Source organism: Crocodylus porosus, unplaced genomic scaffold (assembly GCF_001723895.1).
Source record: "Crocodylus porosus isolate Cpor-Errol unplaced genomic scaffold, CroPor_comp1, whole genome shotgun sequence".
In the NCBI taxonomy this organism is placed as follows: domain Eukaryota; kingdom Metazoa; phylum Chordata; order Crocodylia; family Crocodylidae; genus Crocodylus; species Crocodylus porosus.
This window is the reverse complement of record NW_017728918.1, coordinates 70,427,665-70,446,971: the sequence shown is the minus strand read 5'-3', so window position 1 is coordinate 70,446,971 and position 19,307 is coordinate 70,427,665. Positions and strand designations below refer to the sequence as shown.

The following is a 19,307-nucleotide window of genomic DNA, read 5'->3' as shown; positions in this document are numbered from 1 at the left end:
GGGAGGTCTGTAGTAGACTCCCACCGTTGTGTCCCCTGTGCCGTGTTCCCCACGGATTTTAACCCAGAGGGTCTCCAGTCATCCACCCTGGTTGCCAACATCAGCTGGAAGGGACACTTAGCTTTCCTTAACATAGAGAGCTACACCCCTGCCTCTTGCGCATTAATTCCAGCTGCTGTAGCACATTCAGCAGAGAAATGTGCCTTAAATGACATGGGGCACAGCAAACTAAAACACCTCTGAGGAGTTTTAGTTTGCTGCCCTACAGTTGTGGAGCAAAGCACCTGGTTTCATGCAGCTCAGGGGCTCTGCAGGCAGCTGTGCGGGCAGCCTGGCAGCAGCTTGGGAAGACAAGCTCCACCAAAGGAAAAAAAAATAGAGAGCCTAATCTTTTTTTTCCCAGTCCCTGTAGCCTGCCTGCCTTCCTGAGCTGCATGGGGATCCAGTCCTTCCCTCTGCGGTGGCAGTACCCCCTGGGACTGCCCGAGCCAGGTGCTTGTGGGTGGGTGCTGCCTGGGGGATGCCACCGCTGCTGTGGAGGGATGCACCAGCCCCACTCACCACAGCTCAGGGACCACTCTGCCCACCAGCAGCTTACCCTCCCCTTCTCACCACTGGAGAGGCAGCTAAGACATTGGTGTACATGACAGGGAGGTTTACTTCACCTTAAATTGAAGCGGTGTTTTTAAAAACCCACTGCTTCGATTTAGGGTGAAGTAAACCTCTGTTTTGTCTACACATGCCCAGTATAACAACTTCTGATCATCACTGATCTCCATACTGCAATGCACTGGACCCTAAAACAACCAGTTTCCTTGTAGCTTTCATTTTATTAATATGTTTGCTTCAAAAAATTCTGATCATAGAATTATAGAAATCACAGAATCCTAGAAAATGAAGGTTGGAAGGTACCTCAGGAGGTCATGTAGTCCAACCCTCTGCTCAGAACAGGGCCATCCCCAACTATATCATGCCAGCCAAGGATTTGTCTAGCCAAGTTTTAAAAACCTCCAAGGATATGGAAAATATAGCTCTAGATCTAGATCATTAATATTATTTTCAGATACTTTCTCTTGGCAACGGTATTCTTGATAGCCATTTCTTTTAATCTGATGGGAACATGAAAATTTTTGAAATTTTATTTTCCCGTTCCTCCAGTTTTGAATTATGACTTCATTACTCTTTAGTAAATGATCTCAGGCTTAACCTTGTGAGACATCAAGCTTTTTTAGCAATAAAGCAAGTAGGTATAGAAAGTTCATGTTTAAAAAAGGGTTATTCATTATTAACTGTATAGTATCTATCATTAATTAGCCACCTGTTTTTTAAAAAGTAACTTTGAACATTTTTACATGTGTTTTGGGATGTGGCACTGGGCGCTTTAATTAGTGAGCTGCACTAATTAAAAGCACCCATGCATCATGCGTATCAATGTCCCTGTGCATCTCCATACTGAAAAAATGGTGGTGGGGCACTTTGAAAACTAAAGCTTATTGAATGTGTTTTATTTGAAAGTGTCCTGCTACCATTTTTCCACTGCGGGGACTCTTGGGGACACTGATACATGTGATCTGGAAGGCTGCCGGAGTGCATCAATTTCTGTGCTCCAGCAGACTCTATTAATCGAGTCTGCTCCAATGCGCTGGAAATCACAGCTGGCTCCCCATACGTCTATAGGAGCCCTCAGTTAGGGAACAGAAAACTACTTTATAGTTGCTAATGAAAAGAAAATAGTACAACTGAACAGATTGTGGGCAGATCGTAGACTGAAATTTGTTAACACAAACTATTTAGTGAATATGTAGGAATAAGAAATGCATTCACAGGAATCAAGATCAACTTGCAAATAATTGAGAAACAGAAAGAAAAAGATGCTTATATCAGATAATGTATTTGCCTTTAATAATTTCATTGGCAGGAAAACACTCATAATCCACAGCAGTAATGTCACAGAGTTCTTTTCTTTGTACATTGAGATACAGGTTTGAAATTATAATTAATGGTCTACTAACAGAAGAAACAGAGTTAGCAATAGATACATGTGAAAGTAGTAAGGGTGTGCAAAGTGGGCCGTATTTGATTCAGATTTGGACTGATTTGGGGGACAGTAGTTTGATTTGCAGATTTGGATCACTGTCCTATTCGATTCTGAGTTGGAGAATCAGTGATTCAGCCATAGAGACAGCTTTATATGTTTTTTCTACATACCTTGAGGTATCAGGCGCGACTCATGAATGCTGTGATGGTGGAGCGGATGGAGCGTCCCACAGGAGTGCAAGGTGGGCCCTGCATGCTCGGCAGTGGACTCAGAGGTGGACTGGAAGTACTTCTGGTCCTCTTCCAGCTATGCTGTCAAGCATGCAGGGGGACCCCCCCATGCCCTTCCAGCTCAGTGATTGGCCACAGGTGGGACCCTGGATACCTCCTCAGACCCAGGAGGCACCAGTCACTGAGCCAGGGGGCTGGGTTGGGGGGTCCTCCGCGCACTTGGTGGCGGACCTGGAAGTGGACCAGAAATACTTCTGGCCCACTTTTGGGTCTGCCACCAAGTGTGCGGGGGACCCCCCTGCACTCCCATGGGATGCTTCATCTGCCTCACCATCTCAGCATTCATGAGCCATGCCTGGTGCCTTGAGGTATATAGAAAAAACATATAAAGCTATGTCTATGGCTGAATCATCGAAACTCTCCAAATCTCTCTGACTTGAACTGGAGGCTTCCGATTTGTTTCGGAGAGATTAATGGGCCTCCTGATTTGATTCGGATTTGGATATTCAGCTGCCAAATTGGGCTGAATCTCTTCCAAATCGAATCAGTGACCAAAGCTTCGCACAGCCCTAGAAAGTAGTACTATTTACAGACAGAATGAAAAAGCTGATGGCAGACTAAAAGGAAGTTCAGATATCTCTATTCTAAAATATGCCATGGATATGAAATTCTGACATTAAAATGAAGGAGATGAACCACAAATGTGAACAAGCACAGACTCCTGTGGATGGAGTATTGAACATTATATGTGTAAAAAGCTCATATAAATATAAGCTTTTAGAAACTGTGAAAGATTAAAGGAATTGGAGTATCAAGGAGCAGAAATAATTGCTATCAAGTTTGGATGCCAGGAACAGAAGGAGACAGGGAGACAGCCTACTATTAAAAGCACTGCTCTGATGGCTCCACTGACAGTGCAGGATCAGAGCCAAAGAAAAACATTTAATTAAATCTGTAAGAAAAATGGAAATGAGCCATTAAAAGAGCAAAAGCCCCGTTTTGCTCTTTGAGTAATAACATTATTTCTAAACAGCACAAAGCACTTTACAGATAAGTAAGAAGATGAAGTCCCTCCCAAGAGCTTTGTATGTTCAAAATACATGGATTTGCTTCCTGACGTCTGCATAATTAGAACAGAATAACAATGAGGTATTGTCCAACAGTTTGAGTACAAACCTGTAGACCAGAAGGCCTGGATGATTAATCCTGGCATGAATTCCTGTGGCTCGAGGCCAATTAATCTCTCTGCTTTAGTACCCTAAATGGGAGTAATAAACCTTACTTTCCTGCCTCATAGGGACAGTATATCTAGAATGAACAACAACATAAGCATTTTGGGTAAGAATTTTTATTATGTAAAATGTCACACTGGTGTGACTAGTGACAGAGAGTGGAGAAAGAGAGAGGACTAGGGGGTGACTTCACGGGTAAGAGAGGACAAATGATAGGATCAGTGCACTCCTCCCTGGACTTTCACTAGTATCAATCTATACAGCATCTTTCCAAATATCAGGTAGAAGGCAGTACAGAAAGGCACAAGCTTTCATGAGTGGCAGCTACTTCATCAGATCCTTTCGGACTTTAAAGAGTTTAAAGCAGAAAGGAATTTAAATAGGAAGAAAAGGACAGGTGAAAGGGGCACTGCTGAGAAAGGCAAAAGGTGGGTTGAATAAGTCAATAGGGAGTTAACACATCAAGGGGCACTGGAATAAACAGCTAGAGTTAAAAGCTAGTGCAGGTAGGATAAGATTGTGGGATAAGGAACACACAGTCTCTGTTGAGATCCTCTGTGCAGGATTTTTGGCTCTGATCCTGCACTGTCAGTGGAGCCATCAGAGCAGCACTTTTAATTGTAGGTTGTCTCCCTCTGTCCCTGGCATCCTAACCTGATAGCAATTATTTCTGCTCCTTGATACTCCAATTCCTTTAATCTTTGGCAGTTTCTAACATCTTATATTTATATGAGCTTTTTTCACGTATAATGCTCAACCAGGTGGGATAAGATTGTGGGATAAGAACACACAGTCTCTGTTAAGACCATGGTTGACACAGTTCAGTTGGTGTATGCTTTCTTGTTCTGCAGTTTCACATTCAATTCGGTTTTTAAGGTTTTGTTAGAAATAGTGTATGTGTTATGGAGATCCATTAAAGCAGAGGATAAAGATGAGCAGTGAGAAGCAGCAATAGCGTGTCACAGTGTAATTTTGTAGCTGTGATGGTCAAGAAATTATGAGAGAAGGAAGGATTACTTAGGAAGATAGCTTTAATTGAACAGCTATGTAGCTGCGATAAAATTAGACAAGTTTTTGAACGCAAGATCTTCCTCACATCTCAGTAACTGTCAGGCTGGTGGAGAAACCATTATGCAAGCTAATCCTAGATGAAAGGCAGTATATTAGCCTTGAATATTGATACAAAGATTGACTTGTTATTGATTCAATAACAAATGATCTGGGAAGCAAGAGCATCATATGTAGGGACCTACCCAAATTGCAGTGGAGTGGATTTTGTGGAAATTGCAAAATCGGGCAGTCTCTGCAAAATCTGCAGAAATAAAACAAAACAAAAACTTACTAAAAATAAAATACTGGTTCCCAGTGGGAGCTAGCAGTCCTCCTGGCCATGCAGCCCACCCTGGGGAAGGTCAGAGGGAGGCTGCCAGCACACAGGTGAGCAGGCAAGATGACTGCTGTCCTTGCCCTCCCTGCTGATTGGCTGAGAGGGCTGTGTGTTGTGCAGCCCTACCCCTCACCACCAATCAGTGGCAAGGGGTGGGGCCGCATGGCAGGCAACCCTCTCAGCTAGTTAGTGGTGAGTAGCAGGGCCATATGACAAACAGCTCTCTCTGTCAATAAGCAGGGGGAGGAGGGGCACTGAGGCCTCTCAGCCAAACAGAGGGATGTTGGGGGGTGCCCTGATAAGCCCTTGAAAATGGCAGCCAGCTCCACAAAGTCAGTCTGTCCATAAAATCAGCCAGCTGCTTCCTTGAGTTGGGTAGACCCCTAATCGTATGCAGAGAGAAGGAGCTAAGTGCTCACATGAAGCTCCTTTGTTCATAAACAAATAGCTTCAAAGTAGGGTATTGCCTTCTACAACCAACAAGCAAATCTCGATGGCTCAGAGAAAGGTCTTGGTTTGATGGGACTTCATAACATTTCAAAGTCAGGGGCAAAGGGCTGGGACAGGACTCTTGTATAAACAGTCAGCAGGAAGAGTCTGTGCTTTGCTGTGAGTACGTATGGGTCACCGGAGAAGAAAAGTATCAAGGGAGTTTCTTCCTGGGGTATGTCTGCATTACCATTTATGGCCACCCTCAAAGTTTGTCCTCACAATCTAAACCAGGGACTGGGAATTTCAGGGTGGAGTCAACAGACGCAGGGCCCCCGACCAAAATCTGGGGTAGGGAGCCCCTTGCAGATGTGTGTTGGTGGCAGCCTGGGGCAAGAGACAGCTGTGTGCTCCTGTCGCCATTACGGCTCATCGAGAGGTGTGCCTAGATGTGACCCATGAGAATACCCACAGTCTGGATTTGGCTGAGGAAGCCAAATCAATTTGACAGCCCTGATCTATACTGAAAACCCGTAAGCTTGATTGCTGGCTGAAGTCCTGCTGACTGTGGAGGCTCTACTAAGTGTAAGGGACTGAAGTCATCCTTTATCTGATTCTCCCCTCCCTCCAGTGTGCTGTCAACTGACCCAGATGCTGCAGTCTGCAAGCACAGAAAATCTGCCAGCAGCAATCCCACATCTTTTACTCCTGAGTTCCAGCCCATTTACACCCCACTTCCTGTCTCTAGTGCCTGCAATTAGGGCCAAGCACAGAAAGAAAGGCAAGAAGGACTCTTAGAAGAGCTCCACCTGAGGAACAGAAAGCGCAATATGCTATGACTGCCAGGCTGGCTCCTTGACTCTGACCAGTTTAAGCAGTTGCATAACTGAGGGGCGGTGCCTGGGGCAGCGGCACCAATCACTGCCTTTGTGGGTGGGGATGTGCAAAAATAACAGCCCTTGCAGCAGCTGCTGGATGCACCACCACAATCAGCCACCTGGCAGCCAGTGATGCATTGTGCACTGTGGCTACCCAGGGTGCAGAGCTGCCCTACTATGCCTCTGGCTTTGAGGGACACCCTAAGGATCACCTATAACTATCAATATCTAGTGTAGATATTGAAATAAAACAGGAGTGCCTGGCTCAAGCTTCTAAACATTAAAAGCCTATGTACAGTTTTGGTATTACCGGTCTTGGGTCCCCCAGAACATATGTACGTTTTGTAAACAAAGAGACTAAGCTAAAAACACCTTGACTCAATAATTTCTCATCCAGATGGAAACCTATTCTGGGAAGCTGCACATTCAGGCTATTACTCTGCCAAAGTATAATATTATCTTTACTGCTACTGCTACAATAGAAGAGTCATTATTTTTCATTTTGAAACTGTGGGACACATTCCGCCTTCTCTTTCTGCATTTCACCTTTTTAACTCTAGAAAAATAGGAAAAAAGTATATATATTAAGTAGAATACCTCATCTTTTTAAGTGTTGTGTTACTCCTTGCTATTAAAAGTAACCTTTTGACTCTTACATTTACTTCTACTTTTAAAACATGTATACTATATTTCAGCTTTCCATTTTCTTAAAAAAAGGTAATTTGGACTTTAAACTACTTTCAAAGCTTAGCAGCATTAAATTTCAGGGAGAAACTAGCACTTTCACTATTAAAAATAAAAGCCCTATTTAGTGATAAAGTAAAACTGAATTTGCAGTAAAAAAAACACTATTTAACAAGGAGAGGGGTTTTCATTTTTACAATTTTTAAATGAGTGAGAACATGGGGGAAAATAGAAGTATTCATATTTTAATATATTTTTATGTTTGCTCTGATAGGAAAATTTTCAATCTAGGTTTTTTTTAATGAATATTCTTACAGGAAAATGTTCCTTTTCCCAGCCAGTCCTAGTCAATATAGTGCTATAGGAGAGAATCAAAGCAATAAACCCTTGATATTTTCCCATGCTTTGGCAGCTTTTGGGTACAGGCAGTCCTCAGACTTACGACACAATTGGTTCCTGAAAACCGCGTCTTAAGTCAAAATGTTGTAACTTGGAAACAATTTTCCCATAGGAAACAATGTTATAAATGGGGGATTGGTTCCTGAACCAAGGCCCAATGCCCTATCTTCACCAAAATAACCCAGAATTCTGTACTCAATCAATTATAGATGAATAATATAGCTACATTAGTGTATTTATATTGTAAATAGCAATTATATCGATTTGGAAGGACTTTTTTAGGTGACTTTGCTGGACGTTTCGAAAGGCTCTTGGTTGGACTATTTGAAGGGTTCTTGGCTGGAGTCTTCTCAGGAGTCTTGCCTGCAGGTTTTTCTGGAGCTTTGTCTGCTTTTTTAAAGAAAGTGTCCAAGGAAGTTTGGATAGATGTTCTCCAGGGAGACGGGCAATGCAGTGAACTTGTTTGCTGGTATGGCATGGCATCTATTTTATTGCTCTTTCACTGTTTTCTCCTGCACAAGACAACATCTTGGCCCATGTTGTACCATCACAGGGTGCAGCACAAGTAGACAAAGTTCTATTAATTAAAATGCAATGCTAATCCTATTATCTTCCTTTCCCTCCCATCTGAAAGTTCAAGGTTTTAAGTAGATGTTATCCTAAATACATGTAACTGCTAATAGCCCATGACTATATAGGGTCAATTTCCTCCATACATCCAGATGATGACTGTGTTTCTAGTGCTGAAAGTACCATGCTGCTCTGTGGTAAACAGAGTCTATTGCAGACTTATTCCTACAGAGGTAGTGAAACCAAGTCAGTCATTAAAAAGGACAGTCTTGGCCCCTGGACAAAAGGTGCAATCCTTCTTCTCTCATCCCTTTGTCAAGCAATCTAAACAGCAATACTGACAGGTCACTTTCTTCCATAGCTGCACCGACACTCAAGAAGGGTCCAGATGAGTAGATAAAACTATATAGGTGGACATGTTTACACACATTACAAACACATACAAAGAAAGTACTGTACCCCAAACGTGCTGTACCAGCATCTCCCCTCCCACCACATTTTTTCTTGGTGTTACCCCGATTAGCTTGTAAAGCATGACAACTGTCTGTGAGATTCTGCATGTTTCAATTCTCCCTTGTTCTTGTCCTTTTCGTACAGTCGACCTCAAAGACAGAGACGGGAAGCACATGGAGAAACACACAAGCAAGGCAGGTATGCTACTAAAGATACAGCATCCCAGTAGCCACTACCTCTCACTAGCTCTTTTTATTATTGCGTGTCAGCAGCACCAGTACCGTTATGCCTTAGGCACCATTTGGAAGGGGCAGAATTTGAATAAGCAAATGAACTGTGGAAGCCTCAAGCTTCAGTCGTGGTTTGGAGCTGGGTATCACAACCTGTTCTCTGTTTCCCATGGTATTAATACGCGACTTTGCCCAGAGACCTGCACAGAGAAGTAACTTTCTCCCTTCCAGGAAGCAGGGGTGGTGGGGAAACTCCAGTGTTAACCCTTTCACAGATGGTCTCCAGTTGGTACCAGTTTTAGACAAGTTTTATCTGATAAGAAGAATGTGGGGGCTATGTAGTACTGTGGTGGGTATCTTCTGCTTCTGTGCGAGGAGGGAGAAGCTGGCAGCCATCTTGTAGCACAGTGTCTATAAAAAAGCCATCTCTAAACCATGACTCTGGAAAAAATCTTTTTTTCTACATTCTGCCTTCCAAAAACAAGGTGTGTGTCTTATATTGGGGGTGGGGGGAATGTGGGAAAACACTATGCAGCCTTTGGAATGGCTGATTTGGTGACATGGTGGTTTCTCCATCACTGGTAATCAAGAATGAAGTCTCTTTAGAAGACATGATCTAGCTCAACCACAAGTTATCAGGTAAAAGTCTATAGCCTGGGCTATGCACTAGGTGTTACAGAGAGGTGAATAATCACAGCAGTCCTTTTTTGTCTGTAAGACGTCTTGCCATCGCTTATGCAAGCTCCTATGAAAACTAGAAAACCCTTTCCTCTAGTCTCGTGGGAGACTGTTGCTGTCCAGCTCCCAGAATACCTTGTGTGTGTGACTTGTTTGCTCTTTATTGAAAAATTTGTCTTTTTGTTTTGAGTCATTAAAAATATATGACTGAGATCAGTGCCAAGTAGCACCGGCATCATATAATAGATGCATTGTAATCATGTCGAAGCAGGAAAGGGAGTACTGTCAAGAAGGACCTGTGTAGAAGCTGACAGAACCAAATGCCTCCCAGAGAAACTGAGCAAGTTTGGGAAACAAACTGGATTCCCAGATGCCATCTAGAAATCTAACAAATTACCGACATTCTCCTGTGGGCCCTGGGCCTGTGCTCTCTGGTGTTGTGGCACAGAGTAGCTGTGGCTTGCACTAAGCAGGTTTTGAATGGAATAGACAGTATCTGGGCCACTTGTAATCTTCTGCCTTAGCCTAACCTATACAAAGGTTGCAATCTTTCTGTAACAGAAGTACTGCACTATGTCAGTCGTAGCCACTCATACAGCTGTTGCCATTGCTACGTCAGAAAATGCCATTTGCTCCCCTCTCTTCAGTTCTGTCCCTCTGATAGTGAATGCAATCTCCTTAGCATGGATATTAAGCAGAGCCAAATTTAGATACTCGCAAATCTCAGGGCTGCTCAGTGCAAGCTATTACATCTGAAAGTCAATAGACAAAACTGACTCTTAGTGGTCTGTTAAAAGTCAATTACTTATAGCACTCACAAAACATACAAAACCCTCACGCTCAAAACATGGAAGGCAAAAGCTTCTGTTGCTTTCTCAGCAATTGTAGACTGTGAGGGTGAATCAAATGGGGAAGGGAAGTGTCAAGATCCTGTTTTTTAATTCTAAGAATAGGAAGGAAGAAAGAATTAATATATTGGATGGACTGAAATGCTTTAATCCAAAATAGTTTTGGTTAAAAGCCTGTTTTTGAATGAACCTAATATTTTTCACAAAACAATACTTTTTGTTGGAAAACTTTTGATATTTCTTAGGGGAGGGAAAAAAAAGAAGAGAATGGCAAATGTATTATTTAAAAGAGAAACAGTTTTTTTCATTTGTTTTGAAAAACCAAAGAAATTTTGATTTGGGGGTTTAATTGGGGGGAAAGGGGGGAGGGAGAGGTGTGACCTTTCCTCCTACTTCATATTTCATTTCCTTTCCCATCTGAGCAAGGAAGAAAGAAGCAATGGGGAAGGTAAGGGTGGGGAGAGGGACAAGAAACAAAACCATATTCTTTCATTTTTCAAAAGCAAACATCTTCTTCTCATGTCCTGTCACCCTGTTCAAATTCGAGTCCAAAAATGGGCTCATGCTATTGTTCAATCTGTAGCCTTAGTGAGGTCTTCACTGGTTCATGGTTTCCCCATACTTGGGTAAGCTTATGGTTTCTTCCATATTTGCACATGCACATGGCGTTTGTGTTGTACAGTATCCCCACACTGCACGTGAACTTTAGTCTTACTGACCCGTGTTTGGAGGCTGCTCAAGCTTCCTTGTGTTGGTCAACAAAGCTGTGTGCCTACAGGGAGATGTTTGGCAGTTTTGATATTCATGCTGGGTCATCTCTAATCATGACTGTCATATTTTTATTTGTGTGGCTGTCAGATTTACATCCAGTGGCTGTATTGTAGATAGGAAACTTTTCTGTGATTTTAGTCTATGCAGTGTGGCTGTGAAGTTGGTGTCTCTTGTCTTCGACCTACCCCGAGACCCACAGCAGGAGCATTCATGTTATGGTCCCTGTCAGATTCCTTGAATCTGTGAATTCAGCTACAAACCTAATATGAAAATTGTTGGCTTGGCTATTTTGTTTAAATCTGAATAAAGTCTTTATTTTTTTCCACATTTTTATACAAAATAAATCAAACAATTAAATCCAACATTTTTTTCCTTCCATCTTTTTCTCAAAAATTGTTCTGTTGGTTCCACATTCACATCAGCAAAAATCAAATCAGCCCACAAGTGGGCACCCATTTGATGTACCTTAGTAGTCGGAAGACCAATAATTCAGGCATATAGAGATAATAGCTGTTTTCGAAAACATGTTTTCAAATGCAGTTCCTGTACCCTGAGACAGGGAACACAATACAGGATGTGAGTAGTAATAGAAGTCAGAAAATTGCTGACTAGAAAATAGTCATAATATTTTGTGAACAAAGATATTTTTGCTCCTATTCAGAATTTTAAAAAAAACACTTATCTTCTTTCATGCAAAACTGACATCTCAGACTAGAAGACTTGGGACTTGAACCTGAGTCTTTCACATCTCTGCTGAGTGCCATAACTATGGGGTCTGGCTATTTTTGTGGCTGACAGATGAACCCTCCCCCGCTTACCTGGTTCTCTCTAATATTTTAATCAAAACCTACGCATTCCACAAAATATTTCAGCTTCAGCAACATAACATTTTTATACTAGTCCTGTTAAATTATCTTGACCAGCTCTAGCTAGTAGCCCTGCAGGGCAATAACAATCAGCCCCTCACCTTTCCCTCTCCCTTCCCCAAGTGTTATTACTTTTAGGCTTTTATTCTAGTATTTCAGGTATGGTTTTTAATGGAAGCTGGCACAGCACATTGACTTCAGTAGAGCCACAACAGTTATACCCCTTGATTTTACCGTCACATTTTTGGCTTTTTTTTCTTCAAATAAAATTGCAATACCTTTGTCCCCTGTGCATCCAAAAAGCTGCTATATGTCTACACTCTTGCCATTCCAGCTTTGCAACTCAGCTCTCAAGAGCTCCTGTTCACACCAAGCAGTGATCTGGTAGTATCACCCCACTCCCCTCAAGGAGTGATGCATTGTAAAACGTGAACAAGGACAGATGAAGATCCAAGGCCATGTAGAACTTTTTATATCTGCCAACCTACTCAAGTTCCTTTTAACTCCTATGTGCAAATGAGTCTGTCAGGTCTGTTAGTAGTCCATAATCTCAATTCCTGTAACATCTTCCTTTTGGAAATAATAAAGTAAGTTTCAAATATTACTTTTTACAGCCACAGAAATGAACTTTCCTTAGGACGTCTGCCATCTAGTTCCAAACCTACACAGTTTTTTAGACACTGTTGAAACTTTAGGGCACTGCAATAATGTAGTACTGTAGACACACACACAGACATACACACTCTCTAAAAACAGTCCTTGCCCCGCAGAGTTGAGCGCCTATACATAAGATGAAACAACAATAGATGTATAAAACAAATACGTGGAAGGACAAGCAGAAATCAGATCCCAGACTGAGGCCATGTATAGACATTCAGTTTCTCTTGGGACTGTTGCCGCATTCCTAGTAGAAACCACAGTGTAGAGATGTTCAGGATTTTTCTCCCAAAGCAAAAATGGCTGTTCCAGGAAAAAATAACTCAGGACTAACTGGGGTTAAATCATTCTCAGAAGAGTTTCTCCTAGGAAAACAAATGGTTGCACACATTCCCCTTGGAGAGAAACCACAGTAGAGTCTTCCAGCATCCCAAGCTGCTTTGTTCCTGCCTCCATCCCTGCCCCCTTTGCTTCCTACGGAGACAGTTTTGCTCAGTCTGGACTCTACTGGTTTAGCTGAGCTGGGAGCAGAACAAGCTCCCTTCACAATCCCTACATAATGGTGCAGGGAGACAGGCTGATCCTGAGCAGCCTGGGTCCAGCAGTCAGGGCTGTCCTGTGCACTGCTGTCGTCTGTCTCCAGGGAGCCTGCAGAGCATACTGAAATGTGTGCACAAGGGTCACCTGGCTGCACCGTACCAGCACTGCAAGCTCTCTGCTCTTCAGGGGCTTAGGATTCAAATGTCTGTTCAAAGATATCAGGGTCAGTTTTTCTACCAGGAAAACAAACCTGGGAGTTTTCTCCCAGATCATTTGAATGTGTACACTCAATCTGAGATAAAACAATTCAAAATACAAAGCACATCCTTCCTTACCATTTTGAAATATTTGAGGATCTTTGAAAGTTTAAAGGTATCTTGGTAAAAGCAATCACAACCTAGTCATATTTGCTACATGTACACAGATATCTGTCCCAATTAGTAATATGTAAACTATTTGGCACTTTACAAGACCAATTATTTCAAAGCAAAAAAACAGTTATGTGCAAAATTGATTGAGAAGGAAAAAATAAACATAAAAATATGAATAGCAATTGACAACTGTTTAAGAAAACTTTATCATCTGCCCCAAAACACCCCAAATCCTACCATCATTAAAGGTATTGTCAGTTAAAAAAAGTCTTGGTTAAGAAAGGAAGTGAAATAAAAAGTCTTTACTATATTGTCAGATGAAACGGTTTACTACTGAGATTACAAATTTATTTGACAAAAGTAACTGTTGACATAACAGATTTCTGTGAGGCCTTTTTTTTAGGCTTACATGATACTGTGATTAAAATTAGCATAATACAATATCAGTGTGGCCCTTAATAGACGGATTAGAAATGATTAACTGGTAGATCTCAAAAGGTGGGTGAAGGAGAAACATTCACTCCAAGAGCAGGGGAGCTGGGCCCAATGATCTCATGAGGTCCCTTCCAGCCCCAAACTTCTGTGAATCTGTGTCAATGGGAGTTTATAGTGAGAGACTACAGAAAGAAAACATAAAATAGTTGTTAGTAAAGTTTACAGGTGGCACAAAAATTGTTAGACTGGTATACAATGATAAGAACTGGTCAACGTTAGAGTGCTTGGAATGTATGGGCATCTGGGTTCACTTGAACATCTTGTAATATAGGTAAAAGCAAAGTCATACATCAAAAATAAATAATGTTCATCATTCAGGGTAGGGGAATGAATTTTGAAACGAGTGACTCCTGGGGCTCCTGGTGCACAAGTCATGGAATCCAAGCTTGCAATGTGACATGCAGGCTAGGAAAGCAAGACTATCCAATCCTTACTTATATAAAGATAATATCAAGTCAAAATAAGGAAAGGTCCTTACCACTGCTTATAACATATGGCTCCTATACACATTCAGGGAGCCTGCTCCAATGTGCTGTAATTCCAGCATGTTGAAGCGGATTCAATTAATCGAGTCTGCTGGAGTGTGGAAATTATTGTGCTCCAGGAGCCTCCAGCATCATGTGTATCAGTGTCCCTGCACTGAAAAATAGCAGGGCGGGGGGCACTTTAAGGCTTATTCAGTGAACTTTAGTTCATAGTGCCCAGCACCATTTTTCAGTGTAGGAATGCTGATACACATAACACACTGGGTGATTTTAATTTGCACAGATCTTGGAGCTGAGCTAATGAAAGCGCTCCTCCCACCCCTTGTAAGCATGTGTATAAACGCCCTTAGAGACAATTACTGAAATACTATCTCCAGACCTGCTGTCCACTCTTTAGAAGGAACGTTGACAAAGTAGGCGGGGTTCAGAAAAGAGCCACAAGAATGAATCAAGGTATGGAAAACCTGACTTACAGACACAGATTAAAGAATTGTTTATACTTACTACACTGGTGATGTGTCTTGGGACCAGATGGCCTGAGCACACCCAAGTCTGCAATTATGGTCCAGACCTCAAATCTGCTGATGAGGCTGCTCTAGTCTCATCCTCAGGGCTTGTTCTTGAGGCCTCAGTCTCCACTACACCTAAGAGCAAGCACAGAGGATGTGCTCAAGCAACCTTGTTGACAAACACTGTTGCTGTACATACAAGGCATAAAAAGCTCAATCTATTTACCTGAACAAAGAGAAGCATAAGGGGCTATTTGATCCTGGTCTATAAATACATCCAGGGGAGAACTTTTTAATATAGCAGGAAAAGAACCATAATAAGGTCCAATGGTTGGAAGCTGGAACAAGCTGAAACGAGAAATAAGGTGTACATTTTTAAGAAATGAAGGTAATGAAACACTGGAACAACTTATCTAGTGACACAGTGGATTATCCATCAGTTGAAATCTTTAAATCAAAGTGGGATATCTTTCCAAAATATGCTACAGATCAGTGAGGAATTATGGACTGATATAGGAATCACTGGTGAAATTTCATGCTCGGATACATCATCATAGTCTCTTTTGGCTTTAATGTCTGAACCTACATGATAAAGCAATCTCTTGAGATTTGCCCAGCATTCACTTAGGATGTTTTTCTCCTTTAATAGTCTGAAAACATGGTTGTGTGAAACATTTTTGTTTACTTGTTTGGTCTGCTGCTGACCCACCTTTAAATTGATCATGAGAGACATTGTCTGAGTGTAAGCTAATGGCACTCGGTATATCTTTGGGTCAGAAACAGAAAGTTTCTCTCTTTGAAGAGTCCCTTGAGCAATTTCACTTCTTAATACTGCCTTTCCTATTCATCACCACCTGATCTCTGCATCCTATTTTTAGTCCCAGATAAGTATAATTACATCAGCACTGCGATAAAAGTGATACTGCAATGAAACCAGCGTTCCAAGGCTGAAGAGTGCAATCTGCATTACTCCATTTTCAGAGGTAAATTTGGAAAATGCCCAAGCACTGGATCCACTTTACAAGATCCCATGAAATTGTGCAGGCTCCAAATAGTCATGTAGGCTTCTGGAATGACCACTTCTAGGCCATTTACTGTACAATTTCCAGTGCTCCTTTTTCTTCTCGTTAGAAATCTGGAGCAGGAATTAATCATTTTGTTCCAAGCTCAGGTTAGTTTGCCTCCTGGCTTGGTTCCCAGTCCATCTCCATTTTGTTCCTGGGTTGCAGCCAATGGCTTTTATTGGAGATATTGTTTCCCTAATTCCTGTTCCCATGTCCTGTCATAAGACTACATCAGAAATGTTTTACTCAACCCCCAGCACTTAATACACTAGAAACAAATAAAGAAAAAAACTCACAAATTTCAGTTTTTGTATTCAGACTATATTATAAACATTTTACCTGAGTTTATATAGAGACAAGAATTTAAAATGGTAAAGGAGGGGAGTTACCAGCAAACCAGCATTAAAATAAACATCTAAGTATGGCAAATCCTTGAGTTATTTTTCATGTCCATTCTATCAGACATCAAATATGATCACAAGGATATGGTAAATAAAAAAGACGACTCCATTGTAGAGATTAAAACTATTTTTCATATCTTGTATACAATTATTAAAATTAATAACCATGTTTATCTTTTCCATATAGCCCCATACTAAAACGAAGCCCTGACATCACCAAAACTCCACTGACAAAGTCAGAACAACTTCTGAGAATAGACGACCATGATTTCAGCATGAGACCAGGTTTCGGAGGTATGAAAAATATAGTCGTCGACATGCTCTTTTCTATGACACCATACAGAATAGCGCCAAGACTGTGTGCATTGAAAAGATAGGGTCTTTCCCAGATCCAATCTCTAATTGTTGTTTTTCTGTCTTGTAAATACAAGACAGATATTTACAAGCATGAGGGAACTTGCAACAAGAGCAGTACAAAAGTTTCAGCAAAAATATGAGAACACAGATCAAGGAATCATCTGCAAATGTTTAATATTCATGGTATCAATTTAAACTTCCACTGACAAAATACAGATTTGGTCTTCATTCATTTCTAGCTGGCAACAAAATCCTTGGGCCTTAATTCACTGTGCCAGTGTTTGTCTACGATCAACTAATGTACCATATTTGCTGACCTGGTCCTTTAGTTTATAAGAAAAAAAGAGTGTACTTAGATTGCTTCATACTAATATTTTGCTCATGGGTTTTTGACTATATGCTATAGCAATCCAAGCTTTTAGAACAAAGGATTAGGGAGAACATGCTTTCTTATGACCCACTGGATTAATGAATGTAGTAATTTATTGCCCCTTTCTGGCTGACAGATGGTCATTCAAATCCAGGATACCATTAGACACCCTGATAAGAGAAGCTTTTATTACTAAAATCTCAATATACACAATGCCAGTATGTTCAATTAATTTAAAATGGCTTCAGTTACAGGACAGTCCATTAATATAAGCATTAATTATGTGACTGGCTAGCTGGCAGTGACCTAGCCCAGGGGTTTTGAAAGGGCAAAAGATGATTGGAGGACTTGGGATTCCCTTTCCTCACCAATCTGATAATGATTTGGCCCAGGGGTTTTGAAGGGGTAAAAGATAATTGGAGGATTTGGGATTCCCTTTCTGCACCAATCAGGACCCAGAGACTCACCCTCCCATGTCCCGATTGGCCCCTTGGGTCACCTGGAGGGGGATAAAAGGGGCAGTGTGGGCTGACTCAGGGGACAGACCAGCAAGGGACAACAAGGAAGGAGCTTCACAGAGCTGAGCCAGGAGCAGCACCCCAGAAGTACCTGAAAGAGCAGGACCTGCAGGCAGCAGTGGGACCCTCAGCAGCGCGGCATGTGTCTAGCAGAAGAGGCTCCCTACTGGGCTCCAGGATCCCTGAGGAGAGGATGCAGCCAGCAGGAGAGGCTCCCCTGCTCCAGGAAGGATCCAAACATCAACCTGAATTGTTCCCAGCTCTGCTTCCAGCTCCTCGATTCAGAGGCCAGGCAGCTCGTGAATTTGGGGCTTTGGGAAGGTCAAGACCCCTAGCAGGCTGGAATAGTGCCACCAGTGGTGGCTGTGTGGCAGCATTCCTGCCTGCTACATGAGAGATCTAGGGTCAAGTCCCAGGTGGGATGAGTGAACTAACAAGAAGCAAATCTTCTTGAAGTGGAAAGGGTCCATTGTGTTTTCTCCCCCTCCAGGTAGCAAGGCCCTATATTTCCTTGTCACTTTGCATTTTGTGCCTTTTTTATATTTCACCAACCCATATTGTTTGTTCTGCTGTTTGTTTTATATTTTGTTAACCCTGTTTTTTGTCAGTGATTGTAAGTGTCTGACCTTTATTGAATCCTGACCTCTGATTTTATTGAATCTGCCCTCTGTGTTCCCAGTATTAAAAGGTATGTGGTTAAGTCCCCATTGGTGGTCTGGCTCTGCTCTATAGGGGGAGGAGAGTCCCTACACCTCCCACACCTGCTTTGATCCCTTCAATTGGAGGGGGAGGTACCTCTTGGAGTACTGCCTGGGTTACATTTTGGGGGCTCATCTGGGATTCCTGTGTAGCGGGTGCTAGAATATTATTCAAGCGCTGTGTACCCCTGTAGAGAGAGAGAGCCACCAGGAGACATGTCCAATGCCAACCAGTCTGCCGTACCTTCCGGGAGTGATGGGACTGTGTAGGAGGGAGCAGAGCAAACTGCTGGTACTGAAGCTACCCTAGAATGGGTGGGGGTTTTCCAGCAGATTCTGCTGGAGGTGACCTGTTCCTCCAGTGACCAGGCAGCCTATAAGAGACTCTGGAGTTTCTCGGGAACCCTGCTAGTCCCTGCAGGGGAGGAAGGATTTGACTCTTGGCTCTCCCATATTTAAGAGACTTTTACAGACTTGGCAAATACCTGATGAGGATAAGCAATGCCGTCTGCTGGAGGTCCTGAGGGAGCCTGCCTTTCGGGTTGTGAGGACAGCCAAACTCCGGAACTCTGCTATCACCACCCAGCAATGTGTGCAGGTCCTTCAGGATGCTTTTGGCCAACCCGCAGGGAGTGGGGGGACATGCTACAAATTTCTGGGAACTTTCCAGCACAAGGGCACTTTCAGCGTATGTCCTTCACTTAGATCCCGTGCTCCAACACCTGGTGACCCAAGGAGCACTTAGTGTCACTGACGCCAATCAGATACGGCTCCAGCAAATTTGTATTGGGGCACGGTATAGCTCGGACTTACTCCGGAACCTCAACTTAGCAGGGAGCAGGAGCAGCGCACCTGACTTCAGTCACCTCTTCCGAGAGATTCGTGAAGAGGAAGAGATATCCAGACTCTGAGAGACTATATGGGTCCCAGAGGATGTTTCCCCCTGGAGAGAACCCATGGGTCGGGTGCTAACAGTGGGTCCCCGTGAGGACACCTTGTTGGGAGTGGAGGAGGAGCCTGTGGCTCCAGCACTAGCAGCTTCCGTGTCCAGAACCCCCCACAGGGGTCAGCCCTTGCCTCGTCCTCATGCCTCTGGAGGACCTCAGCCCTATACCTGCTCTAGGGCCCTGGGTTTCTGCTATAGATGTG

The 19,307-nt window shown here is 42.6% G+C and overlaps 1 protein-coding gene across 1 annotated transcript in view; it reads left to right on the top strand.

Moving 5' to 3' along the window:
* Positions 1–19,307, top strand: part of GABRR1 (gamma-aminobutyric acid type A receptor rho1 subunit) — a 66,518-nt gene that overhangs the window by 11,657 nt on the left and 35,554 nt on the right. The window contains exons 2-3 of the mRNA XM_019537742.1: positions 8,445–8,498; positions 16,403–16,509. Of these exons, the coding sequence (XP_019393287.1) occupies positions 8,445–8,498; positions 16,403–16,509 (161 nt within the window). The remainder of the gene's footprint in view (positions 1–8,444; positions 8,499–16,402; positions 16,510–19,307) is intronic.